The 27,519-nt window shown below is 39.8% G+C and overlaps 1 protein-coding gene across 4 annotated transcripts in view; it reads left to right on the top strand.

Moving 5' to 3' along the window:
* The window catches only part of LOC124778022 (E3 ubiquitin-protein ligase CBL-B-B), a 184,124-nt gene that overhangs the window by 152,230 nt on the left and 4,375 nt on the right, over positions 1-27,519 (top strand). For all 4 annotated transcript variants that reach the window (XM_047253601.1, XM_047253604.1, XM_047253602.1 and 1 more), the window contains one exon: positions 22,330-22,414. In XM_047253601.1, the coding sequence (XP_047109557.1) occupies positions 22,330-22,414 (85 nt within the window). The remainder of the gene's footprint in view (positions 1-22,329; positions 22,415-27,519) is intronic.

The following is a 27,519-nucleotide window of genomic DNA, read 5'->3' as shown; positions in this document are numbered from 1 at the left end:
TGCCTCTACAGTTCCGCCTCGACTGACATCTCTGCCCAAACTCTTTGTCTTTAAATATGTCTGCTTGTGTCTGTATATGTGTGGATGGATATGTGTGTGTGTGCGAGTGTATACCCGTCCTTTTTTCCCCCTAAGGTAAGTCTTTCCGCTCCCGGGATTGGAATGACTCCTTACCCTCTCCCTTAAAACCCACATCCTTTCGTCTTTCCCTCTCCTTCCCTCTTTCCTGATGAGGCAACAGTTTGTTGCGAAAGCTTGAATTTTGTGTGTATGTTTGTGTTTGTTTGTGTGTCTGTCGACCTGCCAGCACTTTCATTTGGTAAGTCACATCATCTTTGTTTTTAGATATATATATATATATATATATATATATATCTAAAAAGAAAGATGATGAAACTTACCAAACAAAAGCGCTGGCAGGTCGATAGACACACAAACAAACACAAACATACACACAAAATTCTAGCTTTCGCAACCAATGGTTGCCTCGTCAGGAAAGAGGGAAGGAGAAGGAAAGACAAAAGGATATGGGTTTTAAGGGAGAGGGTAAGGAGTCATTCCAATCCCGGGAGCGGAAAGACTTACCTTAGGGGGAAAAAAGGACAGGTATACACTCGCACACACACACACATCCATCCACACATACACAGACACAAGCAGACACTTGTAAAGGCAAAGAGTTTGGGCAGAGATGTCAGTCGGGGCGGATGTACAGAGGCAAAGATGAAGTTGAAAGACAGGTGGGGTATGAGCGGCGGCAAATTGAAATTAGAAATTAGCGGAGATTGAGGCCTGGCGGATAGCGAGAAGAAAGGATATGCTGAAGGGCAAGTTCCCATCTCCGGAGTTCTGACAGGTTGGTGTTGTGGGAAGTATCCAGATAACCCGGACGGTGTAACACTGTGCCAAGATGTGCTGGCCGTGCACCAAGGCATGTTTAGCCACAGGGTGATCCTCATTACCAACAAACACTGTCTGCCTGTGTCCATTCATGCGAATGGACAGTTTGTTGCTGGTCATTCCCACATAGAACGCTTCACAGTGTAGGCAGGTCAGTTGGTAAATCACGTGGGTGCTTTCACACGTGGCTCTGCCTTTGATCGTGTACACCTTCCGGGTTACAGGACTGGAATAGGTGGTGGTGGGAGGGTGCATGGGACAGGTTTTACACCGGGGGCGGTTACAGGGGTAGGAGCCAGAGGGTAGGGAAGGTGGTTTGGGGATTTCATAGGGATGAACTAAGAGGTTGCGAAGGTTAGGTGGACGGCGGAAAGACACTGTTGGTGGAGTGGGGAGGATTTCATGAAGGATGGATCTCATTTCAGGGCAGGATTTGAGGAAGTCGTATCCCTGCTGGAGAGCCACATTCAGAATCTGATCCAGTCCCGGAAAGTATCCTGTCACAAGTGGGGCACTTTTGGGGTTCTTCTGTGGAAGGTTCCGGGTTTGAGGAGATGAGGATGTGGCTCTGGTTATTTGCTTCTGTACCAGGTCGGGAGGGTAGTTACGGGATGCAAAAGCTGTTTTTAGGTTGTTGGTGTAATGGTTCAAGGATTCCGGACTGGAGCAGATTCGTTTGCCACGAAGACCTAGGCTGTAGGGAAGGGACCGTTTGATGTGGAATGGGTGGCAGCTGTCATAATGGAGGTACTGTTGCTTGTTGGTGGGTTTAATGTGGACGGACGTGTGAAGCTGGCCATTGGACAGGTGGAGGTCAACGTCAAGGAAAGTGGCATGGGATTTGGAGTAGGACCAGGTGAATCTGATGGAACCAAAGGAGTTGAGGTTGGAGAGGAAATTCTGGAGTTCTTCTTCACTGTGAGTCCAGATCACGAAAATGTCATCAATAAATCTGTACCAAACTTCGGGTTGGCAGGCCTGGGTAACCAGGAAGGCTTCCTCTAAGCGACCCATGAATAGGTTGGCATACGAGGGGGCCATCCTGGTACCCATGGCTGTTCCCTTTAATTGTTGGTATGTCTGGCCTTCAAAAGTGAAGAAGTTGTGGGTCAGGATGAAGCTGGCTAAGGTAATGAGGAAAGAGGTTTTAGGTAGGGCGGCAGGTGATCGGCGTGAAAGGAAGTGCTCCATCGCAGCGAGGCCCTGGACATGCGGAATATTTGTGTATAAGGAAGTGGCATCAATGGTTACAAGGATGGTTTCCGGGGGTAACAGACTGGGTAGGGATTCCAGGCGTTTGAGAAAGTGGTTGGTGTCTTTGATGAAGGATGGGAGACTGCATGTAATGGGTTGAAGGTGTTGATCTACGTAGGCAGAGATGCGTTCGGTGGGGGCTTGGTAACCAGCTACAATGGGACGGCCGGGATGATTGGGTTTGTGAATTTTGGGAAGAAGGTAGAAGGTAGGGGTGCGGGGTGTTGGTGGGGTCAGGAGGTTGATGGAGTCGGGTGAAAGGTTTTGTAGGGGGCCTAAGGTTCTGAGGATTCCTTGAAGCTCCGCCTGGACATCAGGAATGGGATTGCCTTGGCAAACTTTGTAAGTAGTGTTGTCTGAAAGCTGACGCAGTCCCTCAGCCACATACTCCCGACGATCAAGTACCACACCAACCTGTCAGAACTCCGGAGATGGGAACTTGCCCTTCAGCATATCCTTTCTTCTCGCTATCCGCCAGGCCTCAATCTCCGCTAATTTCTAATTTCAATTTGCCGCCGCTCATACCCCACCTGTCTTTCAACTTCATCTTTGCCTCTGTACATCCGCCCCGACTGACATCTCTGCCCAAACTCTTTGCCTTTACAAGTGTCTGCTTGTGTCTGTGTATGTGTGGATGGATATGTGTGTGTGTGCGAGTGTATACCTGTCCTTTTTTCCCCCTAAGGTAAGTCTTTCCGCTCCCGGGATTGGAATGACTCCTTACCCTCTCCCTTAAAACCCATATCCTTTTGTCTTTCCTTCTCCTTCCCTCTTTCCTGACGAGGCAACCATTGGTTGCGAAAGCTAGAATTTTGTGTGTATGTTTGTGTTTGTTTGTGTGTCTATCGACCTGCCAGCGCTTTTGTTTGGTAAGTTTCATCATCTTTCTTTTTAGATATATATATATATATATATATATATATCTAAAAACAAAGATGATGTGACTTACCAAATGAAAGTGCTGGCAGGTCGACAGACACACAAACAAACACAAACATACACACAAAATTCAAGCTTTCGCAACAAACTGTTGCCTCATCAGGAAAGAGGGAAGGAGAGGGAAAGACGAAAGGATGTGGGTTTTAAGGGAGAGGGTAAGGAGTCATTCCAATCCCGGGAGCGGAAAGACTTACCTTAGGGGGAAAAAAGGACGGGTATACACTCGCACACACACACATATCCATCCACACATATACAGACACAAGCAGACATATTTAAAGACAAAGAGTTTGGGCAGAGATGTCAGTCGAGGCGGAACTGTAGAGGCAAAGAAGTTGTTGAAAGACAGGTCAGGTATGAGTGGCGGCAACTTGAAATTAGCGGAGATTGAGGCCTGGCGGATAACGAGAAGAGAGGATATACTGAAGGGCAAGTTCCCATCTCCGGAGTTCGGATAGGTTGGTGTTGGTGGGAAGTATCCAGATAACCCGGACGGTGTAACACTGTGCCAAGATGTGCTGGCTGTGCACCATGGCATGTTTAGCCACAGGGTGATCCTCATTACCAACAAACACTGTCTGCCTGTGTCCATTCATGCGAATGGACAGTTTGTTGCTGGTCATTCCCACATAGAATGCATCACAGTGTAGGCAGGTCAGTTGGTAAATCACGTGGGTGCTTTCACACGTGGCTCTGCCTTTGATCGTGTACACCTTCCGGGTTACAGGACTGGAGTAGGTGCCTCGTCAACGAGGCAACCATTGGTTGCGAAAGCTAGAATTTTGTGTGTATGTTTGTGTTTGTTTGTGTGTCTATCGACCTGCCAGCGCTTTTGTTTGGTAAGTTTCATCATCTTTCTTTTTATATATATATATATAAAAAACAAAGATGATGTGACTCACCAAACGAAACCGCTGGCAGGTCGATAGACACACAAACAAACACAAACATACACACAAAATTCAAGCTTACACAACCAATCTTTCCTGATGAAGCAACCATTGGTTGCGAAAGCTTCAATTTTGTGTGTATGTTTGTGTTTGTTTGTGTGTCTATCGACCTGCCTGCAGTTTTGTTTGGTAAGTCACATCATGTTTGTTTGTCAAATTCTTTTCTGTCACTGGTACACATGTTCCTGATATATGTTTGCATTTTCAACTGTTTTGAATATTTAGTTTATTGTTGATGGTCGAAAAGATGGATCAAAGAATTTTCATTAAATTTTGCTTGAAAAATGGAATACAGTGCAGGACTACAGTTGAAATTTTGACTGTGGCTTTTCGTGAATGTGATATGAGTATGGCAGGAGTTTACAAGTGTGATAAACATTTCAAAGGGGGTCAAGAAGAAGTTGAAGATGACAACTACCCTTGATGTTCTAGTATGTCAATTACTGATGCCATTTTATTTGTATATGTGTTTTTCATTTATCCTCAGGCTCACATATTGTACAAAAAGCACACGTGATGTAGGGTATGTCATTTTTCATTAAGAAATACGCATTTTCAGAACATTGTTATCTCTAAAAAATTACTCAGTGAGATTGGAAACAGAAAAATTACCCTTTGATAAATATAGTAACACACAGACTATACAGACAAATGAATATGAGCAGCTAAGAAATATATAGGTAATGGATTGTTACTAAAAAATTTATACAAATATGCTCATTGATGAATATAGTTACACACATACTCTACAAACAATGAATATAAGCAAGGCAAATGGATTGCCACTTTGAGAGCATATGCAAATAACCACTGCAGTTCAGAAATAACGAAAATGACCATTGAAAATATGAAAGAAAGAGAATAACATTTAAAAATGTATGAAACATGAAATTAAACATTGAGAGTACACAGACAATGAAATTTACTAATGATAAAAGGTGTACATACATAAGAAGTATTAAAAAATTTGGAGACATGTAACTGAAACATACTTGTATACTGTAGAATTATAGGTTACTATTTTGCCTATGAATGTTCTACAGTCAATACAGTACTTTTCAAAGGAAACAGAAGTTTCATGTTTGGAAACACAGTTAACACTTCATTATTAATATTCAGTTAACACTTATTTAATTTTTCATTTCTAGGAATTCTTGCACTAAATGGAAGCAATGCTTTGTTAGAAATGCCTTTTGTTTGTTTTTAAGTACTGGATCATGCAAGTTTCATTTTATCTGGAATCTTAGTATGTAATATGACCCAAGGTGAATTGTAGTTTTTTGGTATGATGGTGTCCTTTAAAAGATTTGGTGGATATTTGACTGTCTTCTGGTATAATGTGTATGTATATCCTTGTTTTGCATTAATTTTCCTGTTCTTATGGGGTATTCCCTGGTGGAAAGGATTGTTTCTTGGATGCACAGGCATGGGATGTTTAGAACATAAAGATTTATAAAGTCACATTTACAGGACTCCACCTTTTTTTGAGACTACAAATTATCCTCGATGCTCTTTTTTGTAGTTTAAGTATGTTTGTGCCATGAGTAGAATTTCCCCAGAAGATGTTTCCACATTGGAGCAAGGAGTGGAACTGTGTATAGTATGCTGCATTACTGTCGATTTACTTGTAGTAGACTTCAATATTCTTACTCCTTAGCACAATGCTGAGAGTTTCTTTGATAAGTTGTTTATATGTGTATCCTATTTTAAATTCTATTGAACTCATAGATCAAAAAATTTTATTGGATTTACATTTTCAATTGTATCATTATTTAAATTTATTTGTATAGTTTTTTGGTAGGGTGAGGGAATTAAATGGAAGTTGATACATTAAGTTTATCCACTATTAACAAGAAGACAATTTTTGTTAAACCACTCAGAAAGTCTTTTCATAGAGTTATCAGACACTGACTGAAGGTCTCCAGGCCTGTTTGTTGTCAACAAGGTCATCTACATAAATGAGGAAAAGGAACGGTCATAGAACAGAGCCATGTGAAACAACATATTTTATTGATCTTTCAACTGAGAGGAAAATCCTATTACTGATTTTGTTCTGTACATTAATATCATATAGAAGTGACACCTTCTGTCTGCATTTCTGTAACTAAGAGCATAATCAGCTATGTGCCACACCTCTTATTTCTCTTTTTTTCCAATTTATCAAGCAGTATTTTATGATATAGAGTGTCAAAAGCTTTAGAGAGATCTAAGAAGATACCTGCAGCTATATTATGTTGGCCAATTGAGTTTCGAGTGTGGTCCAACATTTCAAAACCTGCTGTTTGGATGGGCATAGATTTTCTAAAGCCATGTTGTTGAATGCTGATAGGTGTTTATGACATGTATAAGTCTGTCACGAAAACGTTTTTCCAGGATTTTTGAAAAAATGCTTAAAATGGACAAAGGTTGATAAGTGGATACTAAATGAGGGGAACCTTACTTTAATAATAGTGAGAGTTTAGCTATTTTGTGAGCATCTGGAAAGATGCCAGTTTTAATGAATGGTTGATAATGGGTTTACTGTGAGGGGATCACACACTTTTAATATGAGGCCAGGTACTTCATCATAGCTACTAGAGGTTTTATTGCTCAATTACTTTATTATGTTCATAAGTTCATTGTGGTTTGTTTCACAAACAAATATTTAAACATTATTGGTGTTTGACATATTGGTGGAACTTGAGAATGGTACCTTGCAAGTAGCCTGAATGAGATCTTTGGCTAGTGAGGTGAAATATCTATTGAATTTGTTTGGGACTGTATGTGGATCTGTGACCTTAGATTCTTTAAGTGATAGAGGAATATTCGCTTTTTTAGGTATTAAACTGCAAGTTTCTGTTTTAATAACTCTCCACATGGGTTTCATTTTGTTTGAGGAGTTACTTATGAAACTGTCATTCCATAAAAGTTTTGCCTGTCTATGTTGTTGTGGTCTTCAGTCCTGAGACTGGTTCGATGCAGCTCTCCATGCTACTCTATCCTGTGCAAGCTTCTTCATCTCCCAGTACCTACTGCAACCTACGTCCTTCTGAATCTGCTTAGTGTATTCATCTCTTGGTCTCCCTCTACGATTTTTACCCTCCATGCTGCCCTCCAATGCTAAATTTGTGAGCCCTTGATGCCTCAAAACATGTCCTACCAACCGATCCCTTCTTCTAGTCAAACTGTGCCACAAATTTCTCTTTTCCCCAATCCTATTCAATACCTCCTCATTAGTTACGTGATCTACCCACATTATCTTCAGCATTCTTCTGTAGCACCACATTTCGAAAGCTTCTATTCTCTTCTTGTCCAAACTAGTTATCGTCCATGTTTCACTTCCATACATGGCTACACTCCATACAAATACTTTCAGAAACGGCTTCCTGACACTTAAATCTATATTCGATGTTAACAAATTTCTCTTCTTCAGAAACGATTTCCTTGCCATTGCCAGTCTACATTTTATATCCTCTCTACTTCGACCATCATCAGTTATTTTACTCCCTAAATAGCAAAACTCCTTTACTACTTTAAGTGTCCCATTTCCTAATCTAATTCCCTCAGCATCACCCGATTTAATTTGACTACATTCCATTATCCTCGTTTTGCTTTTGTTGATGTTCATCTTATATCCTCCTTTCAAGACACTGTCCATTCCGTTCAACTGCTCTTCCAAGTCCTTTGCTGTCTCTGACAGAATTACAATGTCATCAGCGAACCTCAAAGTTTTTATTTCTTCTCCATGGATTTTAATACCTACTCCAAATTTTTCTATTGTTTCCTTTACTGCTTGCTCAATATACAGATTGAATAACATCGGGGAGAGGCTACAACCCTGTCTCACTCCTTTCCCAACCACTGCTTCCCTTTCATGCCCCTCGACTCTTATAACTGCCATCTGATTTCTGTACAAATTGTAAATAGCCTTTCGCTCCCTGTATTTTATACCTGGCACCTTCAGAATTTGAAAGAGAGTATTCCAGTTAACATTGTCAAAAGCTTTCTCTAAGTCTACAAATGCTAGAAACGTAGGTTTGCCTTTTCTTAATCTTTCTTCTAAGATAAGTCGTAAGGTTAGTATTGCCTCACGTGTTCCAACATTTCTACGGAATCCAAACTGATCTTCCCCGAGGTCCGTTTCTACCAGTTTTTCCATTCGTCTGTAAAGAATTCGCGTTAGTATTTTGCAGCTGTGACTTATCAAACTGATAGTTCAGTAATTTTCACATCTGTCAACACCTGCTTTCTTTGGGATTGGAATTATTATATTCTTCTTGAAGTCTGAGGGTATTTCACCTGTCTCATACATCTTGCTCACCAGATGGTAGAGTTTTGTCATGACTGGCTCTCCCGAGGCCGTCAGTAGTTCTAATGGAATGTTGTCTACACCCGGGGCCTTGTTTCGACTAAGGTCTTTCAGTGCTCTGTCAAACTCTTCACGCAGTATCTTATCTCCCATTTCGTCTTCATCTACATCCTCTTCCATTTCCATAATATTGTCCTCAAGTACATCGCCCTTGTATAAACCCTCTATATACTCCTTCCACCTTTCTGCCTTCCCTTCTTTGCTTAGAACTGTGTTTCCATCTGAGCTCTTGATATTCATACAAGTGGTTCTCTTCTCTCCAAAGGTCTCTTTAATTTTCCTGTAGGCAGTATCTATCTTACCCCTAGTGAGACAAGCCTCTACATCCTTACATTTGTCCTCTAGCCATCCCTGCTTAGCCATTTTGCACTTCCTGTCGATCTCATTTTTGAGACGTTTGTATTCCTTTTTGCCTGCTTCATTTACTGCATTTTTATATTTTCTCCTTTCATCAATTAAATTCAATATTTCTTCTGTTACCCAAGGATTTCTATTAGCCTTCGTCTTTTTACCTACTTGATCCTCTGCTGCCTTCACTACTTCATCCCTCAGAGCTACCCAATCTTCTTCTTCTGTATTTCTTTCCCCCATTCCTGTCAATTGCTCCCTTATGCTCTCCCTGAAACTCTGTACAACCTCTGGTTCTTTCAGTTTATCCAGGTCCCATCTCCTTAGATTCCCACCTTTTTGCAGTTTCTTCAGTTTCAATCTGCAGTTCATAACCAATAGATTGTGGTCAGAATCCACATCTGCCCCTGGAAATGTCTTACAATTTAAAACCTGGTTCCTAAATCTCTGTCTTACCATTATATAATCTATCTGATACCTACTAGTATCTCCAGGATTCTTCCAGGTATACAACCTTCTTTTATGATTCTTGAACCAAGTGTTAGCTATGATTAAGATAATGCTAAAATAGGTTTTTTGTAGGCTTTACATCAGTCAGAAAAATCTTGAGTGACTTTGTGTTTTTGTGGAAGTGTTGTAGAAATATGTTCCTTTCACTAGAGATCTTGATTCCTTTTGTTACCCATGACTTTCTATTTTTATTGATTGACATTTTTGTTCAAGCAGAAATGTTCTATTAAAATAATAAAGGAAGGTATTATGAAAGCTTAAGAGTATACTGTCAACAGTTGTTTGCATATCAATACTTTCCCCAATTTTCCTTGGCTAATAGGAAATTAAAAATACTAATATTGCCCTCAGAAAAGGTTCTTCTTTGAATTACTGTTTTGGGGCTGATTTTACTTTTTTGTTTATCTGTGCTCTATAGCTAAGCATCATGGTCACTGTATTTCATGCTCAGTACTTCGCCAATGAATATGGAGGTAGTATCAGTTACGAAGATTTAGTCAGTTATTGAATGTATGTGCTCAGTTGATCTTTTTGGAGAGTGTATTGTGGAGATCATATTGAATGATTTGCTCTAGTTTAGCAAAGCATGTATAGAATTACTGTTTTTCAAAAAATTAATGTTAAAATCATCATAAAGAATTATTTTCATATTTAATGTGGTGACATTATTTGACAGAACTTCTAATTTGGTCACAAAGATGGGAATATTACTACTTTTTGCTCTGTATACATTTATAATTATATAGTTTAGTTCAGGTAGTTTAATCATAGAATGCTCACTATCAATGCTGATGGTGCAAGAAGTTTATTTAAACCTAGCTCACAGAATTTTATTTGGTGCTTCACAGAGATGGCAGTACCACCATGTGTGGAGAAGTTCCTACAATATTAGCTTGTTAGTGGGTACCTTGGAACAGAGGTTAACTGAATTCCTTTTTTATTCAACAAGAGTTCAGTGATACATATTACATTTGGCTTTATTTGTGACTGAAGTAACACTTAAGCATTGGAATTTTATTTATGATTGATTGGACATTATGATGTAATACAACAAATGGTGGGCTTTTAGCTTCTTAGTCGAAGGTTTAATTAGTTATTTTTCTAAAGGTATTTCCAACAAAGCACTTACTCTAAAAATTTTCATATGTGGCTTCTTACAGGCAATTTTCAGTAGGTGAGATGATTTTGAGTGGTTGGCACTGTGCTGCTTCTGCCAATGCATCTATTGTTTTTGGTCTAAACCATTTTGTAATTTGTGTTTGTCTGACTGTTTTGAAACTTAGGGTTGGTTTCTTCAAAAGATGATTTCATAATTTTTCTGCTAGTTGGTATTTTCCCAACATATTTAAAGGTGGCCCATGTGCTGTATGAAATCTTCTTCTTAAATTGTCTGTATCACTCATCTCTATGTTATGAAATATAGAACATATTTCTGAGACTAGTTTGTTAATAATGTAAATTTCGTGGTTGCCAAATCATAATGACGAGGGATGTTAATGATGAGAACATTTATATTTAATAAGTTGTTTAAAAATTCTTCATTTCTTTTGTGAACTTATTCATTTCATTCCATAGACATCGTTTGAACCACCCTGCACAACAAGATTACCTTTACTTAAGTTGGATATTTCAGTAGAATTTCTTAGTCCATTTATCTCACAAAACTGTGTTCCTGGCTTTACAAAACCTGTTACCATTAAATTACATTTATCTCTCAGTAATGCAGCAATTCTACATCAATCACTATCACCAGGCACACAAATCTTTTTGTTTATAGCTGTTTTTGGGCTAGCTGTTTTTGAAACGTGATGGGCTCTGTTTTTGCATATTTGCTAACTTTTTTGGATGAATATGAATCTGTATTAAATTTGTGGTCTTGGGAGCAAAGTTTGAAAGAAGTAAAGAAAATGGTTTTGGAAAATCACTGAATCACCATCAGAGAGGTTGCTGATGATGTCTGCCTATCCTTGGCTCATACCAAGCAATTTTTTTTTGATAGTTTGGGAATGAAACATCAAACAGCAAAATTGATTACAGTGGGATAGTGCATCATGAGTTTCTATCTTCTGGGTTTATCATCAATAAGGAGTACTAATTGGAAATTATGCATCTGTGACATGTTGCAAGCCAAAGAAAAGGGCCAGAATTGCCACAAATCCACCCATGGAAATTGCATCACAATAATATTCTCATTCACACCTCAATGCATGTTCATGAAATATTTGGCAAAAAACAAAACCATTACGTTTCCTCAGCCACTGTGTTCATCGGACATGGCCTTCTGTGACTTCTTTCCATCCCTGAAGCTGAAGAGAACCATAAAAGGATGTTGATTTCCTACCCTTGATGACTAAAACAGTATTGCTTAAGGAGCTGAACATCATGACAAAAAGTGAGTTCCAGAAGTGCTTCCAAGATTGGAAAAAGTGCTGGCACAGATATATTATATCTGAGGGGGATTACTGTGAAGGAGACAAAGTTGATGTTGATGAATAAATAAAGCTTGTGTAAGAAAAAGAAAAATTCCCATTTTTTATCACACCTCATATAAGCGTAATTGATCATTTCAGTTCACAAAATTTGCTGTCAACCATATAATTAGAGTGTGGAAGTAGTTTAACAACTGACAATGCTTCATGCTGTATTCTCTTTTCTCTGTGAGATGCTGGATGGATTGAACAAAAAGTTGTGAACACTAGGCGTCTTCTTTGATTTAACTAAGGTGTTTGAATGTGTTGAACACAAAATATTACTACAGGAGAGGCCAACTATGGACTAAGAGGAGTAGCTCACAATTGGCTCCTCTCATACTTTATGAACAGACAGCAAAAGGTCGTTACCCACAGTAATGAGAATGGCTGCCAGATGGTGTCTAATTTGGGCATGGTTGAGTAAGGGGGGAGGGGGAGGAGGGTGCCTCAGGGGTCAGCACTGGGGCCACTGTTCTTTCTTATGTATATAAATGCCTTTCTAGTACGACAGGTGATTCTAAATTATTTCCGTTTGTTGATGACACTAGCTTGATAATGAAGTATGCTGAGTGCAACATAGGCAGCGTATCAAATTGTGCAGTTCAGCACATAAGTTTGTGGCTTGTTAAAGATGCATTGATGATAAATCACAGTAAGACTCAGTTTTGACAGTTGGTAAAATACAATTAAATTAAAACCAGCATTTTTATTCACAGAATGAGCATATGATTAGTGGGTTAATGTCATTTGTTGTTTGGTTAATATGAGACAGAAATCCAACCTGCATTTGGATCGCACCTCCTTGATGCCTGTGCAGAAAGACACACAGTATTTTGCTACACCCATTTTCAGTAAACTACCACATGATTTAAAAAATATAGCAATAATCCTTGATCTTTCAAGTCCAAACTGAAGAGTTTCCTCATGGCTCGTGCCTTCTATTTCATCAGGCAGTTCCCGAAAAACATTAAGCTAATTATTGTTTTATATTGTTGATCATACTAAAATATACTCAACAGCTTGTCATCTGTATAGGCTTCTTGTAAATTTTATCTGTTATTAATTTTTCTGATTTTACTTTAATGTACTGAGGTGATCTAGGACCATGGAGTTTTTCTTCTTAATTTGGTCATACAGGACTAAACATGTAAAATAAAAGAATTCCAGGAAAGCCTACTTGCAAAGTCTCAAAGACAAGTATTATATCAGGAATCTTGCAACACACACTACTGGCCATTAAAATTGCTACACATAGAAGAAATGCAGATCATAAACGGGTATTCATTGGACAAATATATTATACTAGAACTGACATGTGATTACAATTTCACACAATTTGGCTGCATAGATCCTGAGAAATCAGTACCCAAAACAACCACCTCTGGCCGTAATAACGACCTTGATATGCCTCGGCATTGAGTCAAACAGAGCTTGAATGGAGTGTACAGGTACAGCTGCCCATGCAGCTTCGACACGATACCACAGTTCATCAAGAGTAGTGACTGGCTTATTGTGACGAGCCAGTTGCACAGCCACCATTGACCAGACGTTTTCAGTTGGTGGGATACCTGGAGAATGTGCTGGCCAGGGCAGCAGTCGAACATTTTCTGTATCCAGAAAGGCCCGTACAAGACCTGCAACATGCGGTCGTGCATTATCCTGCTGAAATGTAGTGTTTCACAGGGATCGAATGAAGGGTAGAGCCATGGGTCTTAACAGATCTGATATGTAACGTCCACTGTTCAAAGTGCCATCAACGTGAACAAGAGATGACAGAGACAGGTAACCAATGGCACCCCATACCACCACGCCGGGTGATACGTCAGTATGGCGATGACAAATACGCGCTTCCAATGTGCGTTCACCGCGATGTCACCCAACACGGATGCGACCATCATGATGCTGTAAACAGAACCTGGATTCATCCGAAAAAATGACATTTTGCCATCTGTGCATCCAGGTTCGTACACTTTGTTGTTGAGTTCGTTGAGTACACCATCGCAGGCACTCCTTACTGTGATACAACATCAAGGGCAACTGCAGACATGGTCTCTGGGCCAATAGTCCATGCTGCTGCAAATGTCGTGAAACTGTTCGCGCAGATGTTTGTTGTCTTGCAAACGTCCCCATATGTTGACTCAGGGATCAAGACGTGGCTGCACGATCCATTACAGCCGTGTGGATAAGATGCTTGTCATCTCGACTGCTAGTGATACGAGGCCATTGGGATCCAGCACGGCATTCCGTATTACCCTCTTGAACCCACTGATTCCATATTCTGCTAACAGTCATTGGATCTCGACCAACGCGAGCAGCAATGTCGCGATATGATAAACCGCAATCATGATAGGCTACAATCCGACCTTTATCAAAGTCGGAAATGTGATCGTACACATTTCTCCTCCTTACATGAGGCATCACAACGACGTTTCACCAGACAACGGCGGTCAACTGCTGTTTGTGTATGAGAAATCAGTTGGAAACTTCCCTCATGTCAGCACATTGTAGGTGTTGCCACCGGCGCCAACCTTGTGTGAATGCTCTGAAAAGCTAATCATTTGCATATCGCAGCATCTTCTTCTTGTCGGTTAAATTTGACATTTGTAGCACGTCATCATCGTGGTGTAGCAGTTTTGATGGCCAGTAGTGTAGTACAGCCCCTTATGCATTAATCATAGGGACTTACAAGACAATATTTGGTTGATTAAAGTGTGCACAGGGACATTTAAACAGTCATTCTTCCTGTGCTACACTCACAACTGGAATGGCAAGATACCATAGTATGTGGTGCTGTGGCAAATACCTTCTGTTGCGCATTTCACAGAGGTTCGATAAGTATGGATGTGGATATGAACTAAGAAGGAACCATCAGAACATACCAACACACTCTGATTTCAAAGTTTGATTGTAGATTACTATCCTGAGCAACTACACTGGTGTGCAAAACTTATGGATTAAAGTAACTTTCACATGATGTGCAGCTGCCAAGTAACATAGCTCGATGAAAATTGGACCATACATAGAAAGAACACCTACATTCTAGTACAGAAGGTAACTGAAAGATATACGCAATGATATGAACAGAAATGAAACTTTTATAGAAAGATAATAATTACAGTGAAGTCACCATGATTTATGATGGACCCCCGGATATCATGAAAGGTGGGACATAGCTCTTAATAGAGTGTGTGATCATTGTGGACAGCAATGCATACTCTGCAACATGCATCCATGCTGGCTGCAAGGTTTGTAAGAAGTTCCGATGGGAGGGTGTATTATTCCTCCACTAGTGCGGTTGACAACTGCTGAATGTCATCTGTGCATGTGAATGTACTGCATGTATATCTCCTCAAAGCATGCAACATGTGCTCAATGGGATTTAGATGGGGGTAACGCAAGGGATAGTCCATTTGCTGAATATCTTCTTGTTCCAAGTCCTATTTCACCTGTGCTGTTCGATGCAGTCCTGCATTATCATCTGTAATAATGCAGACAGGGTTGAATGCATCCCTGGAAAAACATTTATGAGGAAGTAGTACAGAGTCAGAGTAACAATGAGTGGTGATTGTACCACCTTCAAAGATCTGAAGGTCAGTATGCCCATGCAACATTATACCTGCCCACACTACAACGCTTGGACAGCCAAAACTACCGTGCTTGATAATGTTCTTGGGTGCATTAGTTGTTACCACCTCTGGCCATATAAGTGTATCTTCAGAATCACTACCCAGGCTATATCTGCACTCATCTCAGAAGAGCATGTGACCGTCGTCCTTGTTGGTCAATCCCTATGCAAATCCCTATGCACCATCGCAAATGCTGACGACAATGTGAGGGTGTCAATGGAACACAAAATTCTGGTCATTGGGTAAAGAGACCACCATCATGCAGTTACTGTGCCACTGTGGAGCATGAGATTTGCATACGTTTCAGTCATCTTAAATGTGGTAGCAGTTACACCCACTGTTTGCTGGGGTCCCTTCTTACATGATGCATAATATAGCAGTCAACTGCTGCTGTAGTTGATCATGTTTGACCACCTCCTCATCTTTGGACAGCATTGTCTGTGGTTTTTGCTATAACTGTGAGTAGCTGGATATCAGTATGTGTGTCAGAACCCAGGAGAGAAAAACCTGAAGGCACAAGGCAGAAGAGCAACCTGAAGTAGAGGTACATGACACCAAGCGGTAGCCGAGCTAAACACAGCTCACTGACAGTGTACAGGACACAGACAAGAACAAGATCAAAGCAAACTCTGTAAAAAACAAAGTGCAAAGCAGAAACCTGTGCCACAATGATATCAACAGAGCAAGAGCAGAGAGAGAGACAACCTGCATCACGACAAGAGAGAAAGACAAAGGCTCAAGTGAGGTGGTTATACAATACTCCATAGGACAGATATGATAGTAACTGACAATATCAGACACAAGTACAGGACCATTTGAACATTCACTGGGTAGTTGTATTGATATCGACCTTGAGGATCACTATTGGCCAGCGCATTCACATGGTGATAAGAGTGGTGCACTTATGCTGTGATCACAGTGCTGCTACAAGACTGTGCCCTCTAACAGCCATCTAGGTCCATTACCTTTTTTGGGCATTCAACTTCCATGGAGCTGGCTACCAGAGATTGGAACACTCTCCATGCCCGTGAACAAAACTGTGAGCAGTACCAAACCCCTAGACTTTGTTCTGATTTGACTGTTAAAGTGTACACCCGTCTTACTTTGTTTACTTGATCTGTGACTTACATGTATTGTGTCATCCTTGAAATGTATTTGTTCAACTTGACGTTATAACAATTGGCGACGAGGTAGTGAATTTTTCTTTTTCATCGTTGACCTACAGGCTTCCATGGCTACTGTAGAGCAACTATTGCAAGGTCTCATAGAACAGCAAATGCTTCTCAAAAATGCGATTCGTGATTTCGTCGCGGCATCCAATGCGGGGCGTCTCTTGTCGTTGTCGCTCCCTCCTTTTCCTCCTTACGACGAGACGGTGGAAGACTGGTCTGATTACGAAAAATGTCTTCAACAGCACTTCTTGGCATTTCATGTCGCAGATGACCAAACATGTAAGTCTCTGTTCCTTTCATGGATTTCACCTCAAATGTATCGGTTGTTGTTGGCTCGTTTGAAAGATCCTGCGTCTTTGTCCTTTGCTGAAATGTGCTCCCTTCTGTCCGTATATTTTCAAAAGCATATGCATGTGGTAGCCTCTTGTGTTGCCCTTTATCATGGTCAAAAACAACCGAATTGATCCTATCGCACTTGGGCTGCTGAGCTTGACGGCCTCAGTCGAAAGTGTCAATTTGTTACTGACGTTCACAAAGAGTCCTACGCCAATTCCTTGGTACGGGATGCTATTATCCAGTCGGCGGCCGACAAAGAAGTTAGGCAACATGTCCTTCTGTTGGCAAATCCGACTCTCGATGACATCCTATCCATCGCTCAGTCTTTTGAAATTTCTCATGCCGCTGGAGCGCAAATAGAGGCAGGGGGTGATGTCGGGGACATACAACCTCTGTGCACTGTTGATGAAGCATGTGGCGTGTCCCCGCCGGCCGACGTGGCTGCAGTACGCTCCCAAGTGCAGCCTCGGCCTAACCGTAAACAAATCTCTAAGAAACTGCAGCAAACCCCACAGCAACTTCCTTCATGTCCGCAGTGTTTTACGAAACATTCACGAGATGATTGTCCCCAACGTTGGGCCGTGTGTCACAAATGCAAAAAGAAAGATTGGCGAGCCACAGCAGTTAATATGTTATGTTACTTTAGCTATCTTGTCCTTAAGTTTTGCAGAGCTGTATATTTGAATTTGGTGATTCACAGTTTGAACAAGTTCAGTAAACATAAAAAAGTCTGTTGAAGATACTTCATAGACTTTCATTGTTTTAATGAGTTCAACAGCCAGTCCCATGGAGATGCTTCACAGTCTATAATTGTTTTAATGAGTTCAATAACAGGAAAGAAAAACTGTCAAAGATGCAAGATGGTTCAGATGTACAGATGTTCACATGTACAGCGAAGCTATTGGTGCAGACATGCATTTTGCATATGGAAAATAAACACCATCAGTACCTCCCAATATATAGAGTATATTCTTGAGAGTAGTTTGGTAACCATCCTTTACACTTATTTGAAAGTCTTCAAATGTGGTAGGTTTTCAGTCAGTACCACCAAAGGAAGTGATGGCTCAGCATTTACAGCTCTATAAAGAGATGTTTGATAACTGTTATTCTAATGCGTGGAGGTCTGTAACAGTTATTTGTTAATTTTATTCATTTCAGTGAGAGGCAACTCTAGAAATCAAAATCAAAGTAGCATCATGCATCTACTACATCTCTGTTAATCATAGTCTTCCAACAATAAGGAAGTGCACAAGGAGTTTGGGTCAAAGACAACTGTGCACATTCCTCCTTGAAAGCAAGCATATTGGAGCTATTGAATATGTAATTCAGATTTGTACATTTTAATATGATTTCCTTAATTTTTAGAAGAACCTAGAAGTGGGCAAGTGCATGTTTGTATGGCATCTTGTGCAATCATTACATTCATCTGCTCTGAGCATATTGACCAAATACAAGCATTTGTATGGAGTCCCATAGCCAGGTATTTCCATATCCATCTCACAATATAGGAATGGTCTCATATGATTTTCATCTTACTTCAAAAGTTGAAAAAACCATCTTTCTATGACCTGAAGCAACTCTATGCCTATGATGTGCTCAAGAACAAGTTTTCCAGTGAGGCGTGTTGTGTGAGATAATGCTCTAGTAACATAACAGAAAGTTGTTTGTGATGATGTGAAGGTATGTTTTCTTTCAAATTGTCATTGTAGTTCATACATCATGAGAAAAGTCACAAAAACAAGGAAGAAAAGATAGCTTTTCCTTCCTATTTTTTCATCCACTCTCTCCTTTGAAAGTTCTAAGAACTAGAGGTTCAATTATATTTTTATATTTATTTAAATGATTAATGGAAAATCTCAGATAAAGATGTGAAACAAATACTAACAAAGAGATAGAGGGGCTGGCCAGTACTTACCTCGGCTCAGTACAGCCGATAGATACACAAAACAGAACAGAAAATTTTTATCCTAGCTTTCAGAACTTTGTTCCTTCATCAGGGAGGAGAGAGGGGAAAAAAGGGGAAAAAGGGAAAGTGGATTCAGTTACTCACAACCCAGGTTATGAAGCAACAGGGAAAAGGTAAACAGGGAGGGTAGCAAAGATGGAGGCCTGGGTGTCAGAGGGAAGCCAAAGATATTCTACTGTAAGTACTGTGCCAGCTTCAGACCAAAGAGGATGCATACAGAAGTGAAGAGGTATATAGTATAAAGATAAACACAACTATGTAGGATGAAAATATGCGTGAATGGCTAAAGAGTAAAGGGAAAGAGGAGAAGACAGAAGAGTAAATGGGAGTGAGGTTGGTTAATGTAGGTTCAGTCCAGGGGGATGGTGGGATGAAAGGATGTGTTGGAGTGCAAGTTCCCATCTCCGCAGTTCCGAGGGACTGGTGTTGGGTGGGAGAAGCCAAATGGCACATACGGTGTAGCAGGCTCCTAGGTCCCTAGAATTATGCTGGAGGGCATGCTCTGCTACTGGGTATTGGACATCTCCTAGGCGGAGAGTTCGTCTGTGCCCGTTCATGTGCTCAGCCAGTTTAGTTGTCATCATACCAATGTAAAAGGGTGTGCAGTGCAAGCATAGCATGTCAGCTGATAAATGACATGTGTTGTTTCACATGTGGCCCTGCCTTGAATTGTGTATGTTTTACCAGTAGCAGGACTGGAGTAGGTGGTTGTGGGGGGATGAATGGGGCAGGTTTTGCAGCGGGGTCGGTTACAGGGGTAGGAACCGCTGGGTAGAGAAGGTGGTCTGGGAATATTGTAGAGTTTGGCAAGGATGTTATGGAGGTTAGGCGGGCGACGAAAGGCAACTCTGGGTGGTGTGGGGAGAATATTGTCAAGGGATGATCTCATTTCAGGGCTTGACTTGAGAAAGTCATATCCCTGGCGTAGTAGTTTGTTGATGTATTCGAGGCCAGGATAATATTGGGTGACAAGGAGAATGCTTCTGTATGGTCTGGGGATAGGAACATTATTGTCGGATGAGGAGGAATGTATTGCTCGGAAGATCTGTTTGTGGACAAGGTCTGCAGGATAGTTGAGGGAGAGGAAAGCACTGGTCAGGTTATTGGTGTAATTGACCACACAGAAGCATCCCCCTTGTCACCCAATATTATCCTGGCCTTGAATACATCAATGAATCCCTCAACAATTACACCATGTTGAACTAGACCCCTGTGATGTGGGAACGAGGCTATCAGCAGCACCTCAAACTTCACCAAAGAACTGGCCAGACATTCTGCCACCTTGCAATTCTACAGTTTTCTCATTGGAATATTCGATATACACACATCAAAAAAAGTTTTGCATCACCTCGGTTCTGGAACCTAGAAAATTGGAATAGAGATCAATATAAACATAATTTCCGCTCATTTTATTGCTCATGAAAACCACACATTGCATGTTGTACCACCATACAGCGAGACCTTCAGAGGTGGTGGTCCAGATTGCTGTACACACCAATACCCCTAATACCAAGTAGCATTGATGCATGCCTGTATTCATCATGGCATACCATCCACAAGTTCATCAAGGCTCTGTTGGTCCAGATTGTCCCACTCCTCAGTAGCGATTCAGTGTAGATTCCTCTGATAGGTTGGTTGGTCATGTCATTCATAAACAGCCCTTTTCAATCTATCCCAGGCATGTTCCGTAGGGTTCATGTCTCGAGAACATGCTGGCTACTGTAGTCAAGCATCATTCACAAGATGTGCAAAATGGGGGTGTGAATTGTTGGCCATGAAGAGGAATGCATCGTCAATATGCTGCCGATATGGTTACACTATTGCTCGGAGGATGGCATTCACGTATCGTTCAGCCATTACGGCACCTTCCATGACCACCAGCAGCATAAATTGGCTCCTTATAATGCCAACCCAAAACAGCAGGGAACCTCCATCTTGGTGCACTCACTGGACAGTGTGTCTAAGGTGTTCAGCTTGACTGTGTTGCCTCCAAACACATCTCCGACGAGTGTCTGATTGAAGGCATAGGTGACACTCATCGGTGAAGAGAACGTGAGGCCAATCCTGAGCAGTCCATTTGGCATGTTGTTGGGCCCATCTGTACCACACTGCATGGTGTCATGGTTGCAAAGATGGACCACGCCATGGACATTGGGAGTTAAGGTGCGCATCATGCAGCCTATTGTGCTCAGTTTGAGTAGTAACATGACGTCCTGTGGCTGCACGAAAAGCATTATTCAACATGGTGGTGTTGCCGTCAAGGCTCCTCTGAGCCATAATTTGTAGGTAGTGGTCATCCGCCTTTGGGCGGCCTGAGCGAGGCATGTCATTGACAGTTCCTGTCTCTATGTATCTCCTCCATGTCCAAACAACATCGCTTTGGTTCACTCCGAGATGCCTGGACACTTCCCTTGTTGAGAGCCCTTCCTGGCACAAAGTAACTATGCAGACATGTTTGAACTGTGATATTTACCATCTAGGCATGGTTGAACTACAGACAACATGAGCCGTGTACCTCCTCCCCTGTGGAATGACTGGAACTGATCGGCTGTCGGACCACCTCCGTCTAATAGGCACTGCTCATGCATGGTTTTTTACATCTTTGGGTGGGTTTAGTGATATCTCTGAACAATGAAAGGGACTGGTCTGTGATGCAATATCCACAGTCAATGTCTATCTTCAGGAGTTCTGGGAACTGGGCTGATGCAAAACTTTTCTTGATGTGTGTACAATTTTCAGTTTAAGCATTCATAAAGTGAACAAGTTAAACATTAAAGCCTAAGCCAACATTAAATGTTAGTTGTCTGTTTTTATTCAAGTAATATACTTATATGACATTATTATTAAAAGGATAAATTACTACTCATTATATAGCAAAGATGTTGAGTTGCAGATAGTTGCAACAAAAAGACTGTCAAATATTTAAGCTTTTGGACAAAAAGGCCTTCAATTGGAATCAAACAACATACACACTCATGGCAAATGCAACTCACATGCACACACGACTACAGTCTGTGGCTGCCGAGGTCCGACTGTCTGGCCTCGGCAGCCGGAGACTGTGGTGATGTGTGTATGAGTTGCGTTTACATGTGTTTGTTTGTTTGGTGTCTGATTCTGATGAAGGCCTTTTTGCCTGGAAGCTTTCTTGTTTGATAGTCTTTTTGTTGTGCCTATCTGTGACTCAGCATCTCTGCTGTATGGTGAGTAGTAATCTATCCTTGTCGTAATATTGACATTATTCCATCAAGGAGCTTCCATTGTTTAACATACTCATACATTATTCTCATAAAAGATTTCTTCATTTTCAGGCCCTTCAGTTTTCATAATTCTTGATGCTGATTTTTACAGTTTACAACATTTTTTCCTTCTATTACTAGTCATTGCGACAGATTAATTAATCCATTGTATGGCTAAGAATGTATATCAGATGTGTTTATGTTTTGTTGATTTATAGTTTAATAATTAATCAATAAATGTGAAGAGCATTTAGTAACAACTTTCATTTACAGGTGGTGTGACTCATGTGAAACCTGTTGCCAATGCCATTACTGAAATGGACTCTCCATCTGCAACATCATTGTCGAGGAAATCAAGGTATTTAAACTTAGGGACTTCTTTAAGGGGCTAGTATGTCCTGCAATATATTTAAAATACTCAATGCATTGAAGAAATCAGTTATTTTGTTAGCTTATGGAAATTATCAAAGCAATAATTTATAAGTATCAGTCATGTTGCCGAAGTTTGAAACAATTCATAGTTGTAGAGGCTTTCATTGCACTCATTGATGTATTGCTTGTGGTTTCTGCCTTGCATTCCTTGGTGATGAACAGGGGTACTGCTATCAAATTTAAAATAAAACTAGAGAACACATAAATCTAAATAGATTGTTGGCAAAGAAGAGTGAGGAAAGTTCTGTATTAAGAACTAAAGAGGTTAATGTTTTTAGTTCACTGTTTTATTTTCTCAATTTTTAGTTCTAATTTACATTCAGCTAGTAGAAAGTGGCTTAATCTATGCTCTGTTGGTTTTAGTGGAAGGACTGAGTGTTGAAGAAAGAAAACAATCCAGCTGTTGATAATCCCACAAAACCTACAAGAGTTACAAACATAACACTGGCAGGTTTAATCTCTGTGTATCAGGAGCTTTCTGAGTTTCATTGGTAACAGATACCAGAAGCAGATATATATATACAGTATTATTTTCAGGAAATAATTGTCTACTGTTAAAGAAGCTTGATGGGGATGTGATGGGGTATTTTTCAGATAAACAGTAAAATTGATCAGAGATTTTACAGCAGTGCTTTGTAGAAAAAAAGAAGAGGTTCTGGTAATGTGACCTTCTGGGGGTGTTTCTGAAATTTAGACTTCTTCAAAAATGATTTTAACACTTTTCTGAGCATTTTAAAAGTGAGAATACAATATTTGTACTGGTGAAAACTAAAACTTTCAATACATGTTTTATTAATTAAGTTAAACATTATTTCTCTATTTATGATTTATTACAGAAAATTAACTTACAGTTTATATAACTATTCAAAGTTTTGAAAGGATTTCGTTGTACATCCCTCCTCTCAATCTTTACTTGCTGTTGGTGCCCATAATGGTGTGCCGTTCATGAAGCAGCCAAGATTCCATGTACTTTGAAGGGTCAAAGCAAGTTAGTGGCGGGCCATTCCACTTCAGAAAAAGTTGTGAAGAAACACTTTTTGTTAACAGAGAGGCTATGGCATCATTAATGATCAGATTGACATTCATTTGATGGCACTGGAACTGTCTTGATGTAATCACCAGTGGAAGCTAATTTGTGAGATACTTTGCTTTGTTTTCGCAGTTTCTACCAAAGTTCTCACAGTTGTCAAAAACATATGAAACGCTTTAATTTTATCTCATTTGTTCAACTGAAAGTGAACTGCAAATGCCTTAACATCATTTTCCCCAAAATTTCTATCATACCACATCTCAAAACCTGCAGTGTGTAAGATGTGATTTGTTTTGCTCTGCTCTTTTCACCAATTTTAGTGGGATAAACTGATGCTACACTGTTCATTCTTGGTATGATAGTGTAGAAGTAGTCATAAAACCAGAGAAGTGCAAAATCTATGCATATCACACATTATTTACATAACGTGATTTGGCAGATGCCAGAAGATAGACACCAACTACAAAGTTTCAAGCATTGAAAAATTTAGGAATATACTGCTGTGCCTATATTATCATTCCCACAGGCAATGGAATAGAATATTGTACTAATTACAATAGAGGTAGAAAAGAATCCACACAACTAGATAGATTGTTAATAGTGGATGCAGATTTGTCATTGTGACTGGATCATCCACACTCTGTACACTATCATTTGGTGCTGTGACAGAACGACAGAACTGATACTGATAGCTTAAATTGTTGCCATAGTTGTGGATAGGACGCATATAAGCAAATAACTCCTGTGTCTTGATGGGAGATACCTGCTGATGAGATGAACAGCAGTGTGGAACACTCATTACCTGTAATTTATGAGTACTTACAGAAAGTGTGTGAAACAAAATGTATAAAATTCCATGATATTCATCTGGTTAACAAGACACCACTGAGTGGGGGGGGGGGGAAAAAAAAAAAAAAAAAAAAAAAAGTAGATAAACGAATCAACACTGTTTGCCATTGTGTTGACTTGAGAAGCATATTCGGCATAGTTTCACTTCCTATTGTCTTATTTCCTGGGAAAATTCAGCTAAAGTAAATAAAGTATCCATTCAGTACTGTCCTACATAATTATCATTCAAATTGATGCACTTATCACACAATATCATTTCAGTAGATATTTTCTACCTGCAGTTGCAATCACTGGTTTGTACTACCATGACATTAGGCTTTAGTATCAAAGCGTTGGGTAACAAGCCATGGTTTTATTGAAGGAAGAGGTGGTAGTTGTTCGACATTGAATCCGGGCTGTATAGTAGATTATAGAAACCACCCATCCAAAACTCCATAGTAACTCTCATCTGTGACTGGCCAAGTTTGGACATGCATTGTCATGAAAAAACAAAACGTGCATGCTAAGTTTTTCCCAACACTTGACTTATATCACCGCCTTAATTTGGTCAGTGATAGACAATACCCCTCTGAGTTAATTGTTGTGCCATATTCAAGGAAATCAATAAGAATCACTCTGTTGGCCAAAACACATTAGCCATGATCTTTCTTGCTGACAGCATTTGCAAACACTTCCTTGTTTTCTTGGAGTTCCCATTCCATTGACTGCCATTTTAGTTCTTTCACAATTGATATTCTTCACTCAAGTCTTGTCCCCAGTTACAACATGATTGATATTTTTGTTACCATTTTTCTCGTAATTGTAGACGACAGTCATTGCTGCAGCCAGCCTCTTTTTTCTTTTGTGGTCTTCCACCAGGATTTTGAGAACCCACCGAGTACAAAATTTACGACAACCAAGCTTCTCCAGCACAATTTTAATGTTTTAATGCACCAAACTCTGTGAAATTTGGATGGAGAAAATGTTGCATAAATTCCATAATCATGAAATGATGATTTTCATGAAGTTTTTCATTGATTTTCACCACCAGTTCATCAGTCACAAGGCTAAGCCTACCGTTGCAGTCCTCATTGTGAACATTGGTATGGCCATTTCTAAAATCAGTGCACCATTATCGCATTCAGCTTTCACTCATTATTCCTTTTCCATACACATCACACAAAAGTCATAATAAATTCCAGTTGGTTTGCAGTTTTTTGCCAATAGAAACCTAATTACAGAACACGCTTCACAAGTAATGAGATTTTCTATTGCAGTACACATTTTAATATGTCACAGAAAGCAAAGTAGCAGAGACACGGGCCACACACTACCACCATTGGATACATACTGAGTGTAGGAGCGTTATGGCACCAAGTGGCAGCTGTAGCCCTGCCCACCACTGCAATAGATCAAAACGTTTGTTAATTTATGGTTAGCCCTTGGATTATATATTGTATAAAAAAATCAATGGGAATGTTTTTAAATAAACTTACGTAAAGTCATATTTTATTTTTTAAGATCCTATTAATGTAAGTTTTAGGTCATAAATGCTTGCATATTTCACTGTTTTTTAGGTCATTAAATATGTGGTTACCATATTGATACAGAGAAAGAAGACAAAAGTTGACCATCACCATTGAACTAATAGGCACTGTCGTTTTGTTGAATTTATGAGTTGTAACACTCATAGGGATGTAGCAGGATAATCTTCTTGACAGAACTGGTCACAGAAAAAAATCATAAACAATAATTATTGTGTAAAATGCATTTCTTCTCATCATGAAAGACAATAGAATTCACATAGGAATTTCCTTTTTTCAGAGTTCACAGTATTACTCATTTTTAAGAAAGAGTTTCAAAATAGCTTACTTGTGGAGTAACTATATGCTGAGCAATCAAATTGTTAATTCATGAGAGCTAGGTTATAATCAAGGTACTACACTAGCATTTTTGTTCACATTTGAAACTGTATTGTGCAGAATTTCTTCAGAGGATTGGGGGGGGGGGGGGGGGGGGGCTTAAGTGACACAGTGATGGGTGTCTCCAGCATCAAATGTATCATGGAACCAGTAGGCAGGAGTTTAAGAAAAATGAGAGAGATCTACACTCACTTTCTTTTATCAAAAATTATGAGAGCATTTTGTTTCATTTGTCTAAATGTCAGAACTTACTTATCATACCAAGTGCACATCCACATTGGTAATGTAATGTCCTAAAATTTGATGTGTTGCTAATTTTGAATAAAGTACAATAATGTGTATCTAAATGAAGTTCTTATAAAATTCAGTATTACTATTATTGTGTACAGTCTTCCCTTATTCATAATTAGCTCTCACAAAAGAAGTGGCTTCAATAATCTCTATACATTATAAAACATTAAGAAGTGCATTTAGGCCAACAAAGGGTAAAGGAACTCAGATCTTTAAGAGAGACAATATGAAATTAGTTTTCACACTTCAATCAGATGTTCAGCAACTCCTATGCTCTTTTAAAGACAAAAGTGAGCTTTGCTGAACACTCAGTGTATGTAAGTACAGTTATCATTGTATTAAGCCAACAGCATGCCTTATACAACAGTTTTTGAAGGAGCATGATAGGTGTTTGAATGTGCTCTGTTTAAGTCCGTCATGGCAAACAAACCTTGTAAATTTGCCATTAAATTTTATTCAGTGGTACCTCTATCATCATCCAGGCAAGCAAGCTTATCGCAGCTGAGTGTAGTTTGGAACCCAGCTGGCTTGTAACTAAAGTAGGGGCAGTTAGCAGGGTAGGAAAGCAATGATGGGTACAGTAGTGGACTGGACTGGCAGGTAATCTTGAACCTGACAAAAAGTTTGTGGAATAACGTGCCTGAGCTCTTTTTTGTGTAATGGCATTTTTCAATAGGTGTATAGTACACAATAAAGGCACTGTTTCAGAAGACAAACTGGCTGTTTATATCATTTCTAACTGTCTTTCCTTCTCTCTGTTAATAATTTTGTGCTGTTGATTAATGCTTTTATTTACTATTGTTGCTTACTTTACCATCTTCTTCCTATATTCATGTATGCTATTTGTCATTGTGTCCACATCTTTAAAACACAACTAAATAATTGCGGAGATTATTCCCAATGAGTATGACACAGAATTTAGAATATAGTTGTGATATATACATATTAAAACTGTGTATA

This window comes from Schistocerca piceifrons, chromosome 2 (assembly GCF_021461385.2).
Source record: "Schistocerca piceifrons isolate TAMUIC-IGC-003096 chromosome 2, iqSchPice1.1, whole genome shotgun sequence".
Classification (NCBI taxonomy): domain Eukaryota; kingdom Metazoa; phylum Arthropoda; class Insecta; order Orthoptera; family Acrididae; genus Schistocerca; species Schistocerca piceifrons.
Note: the sequence above shows the minus strand (reverse complement) of the source record. Positions and strands in the feature narration are given on the sequence as shown.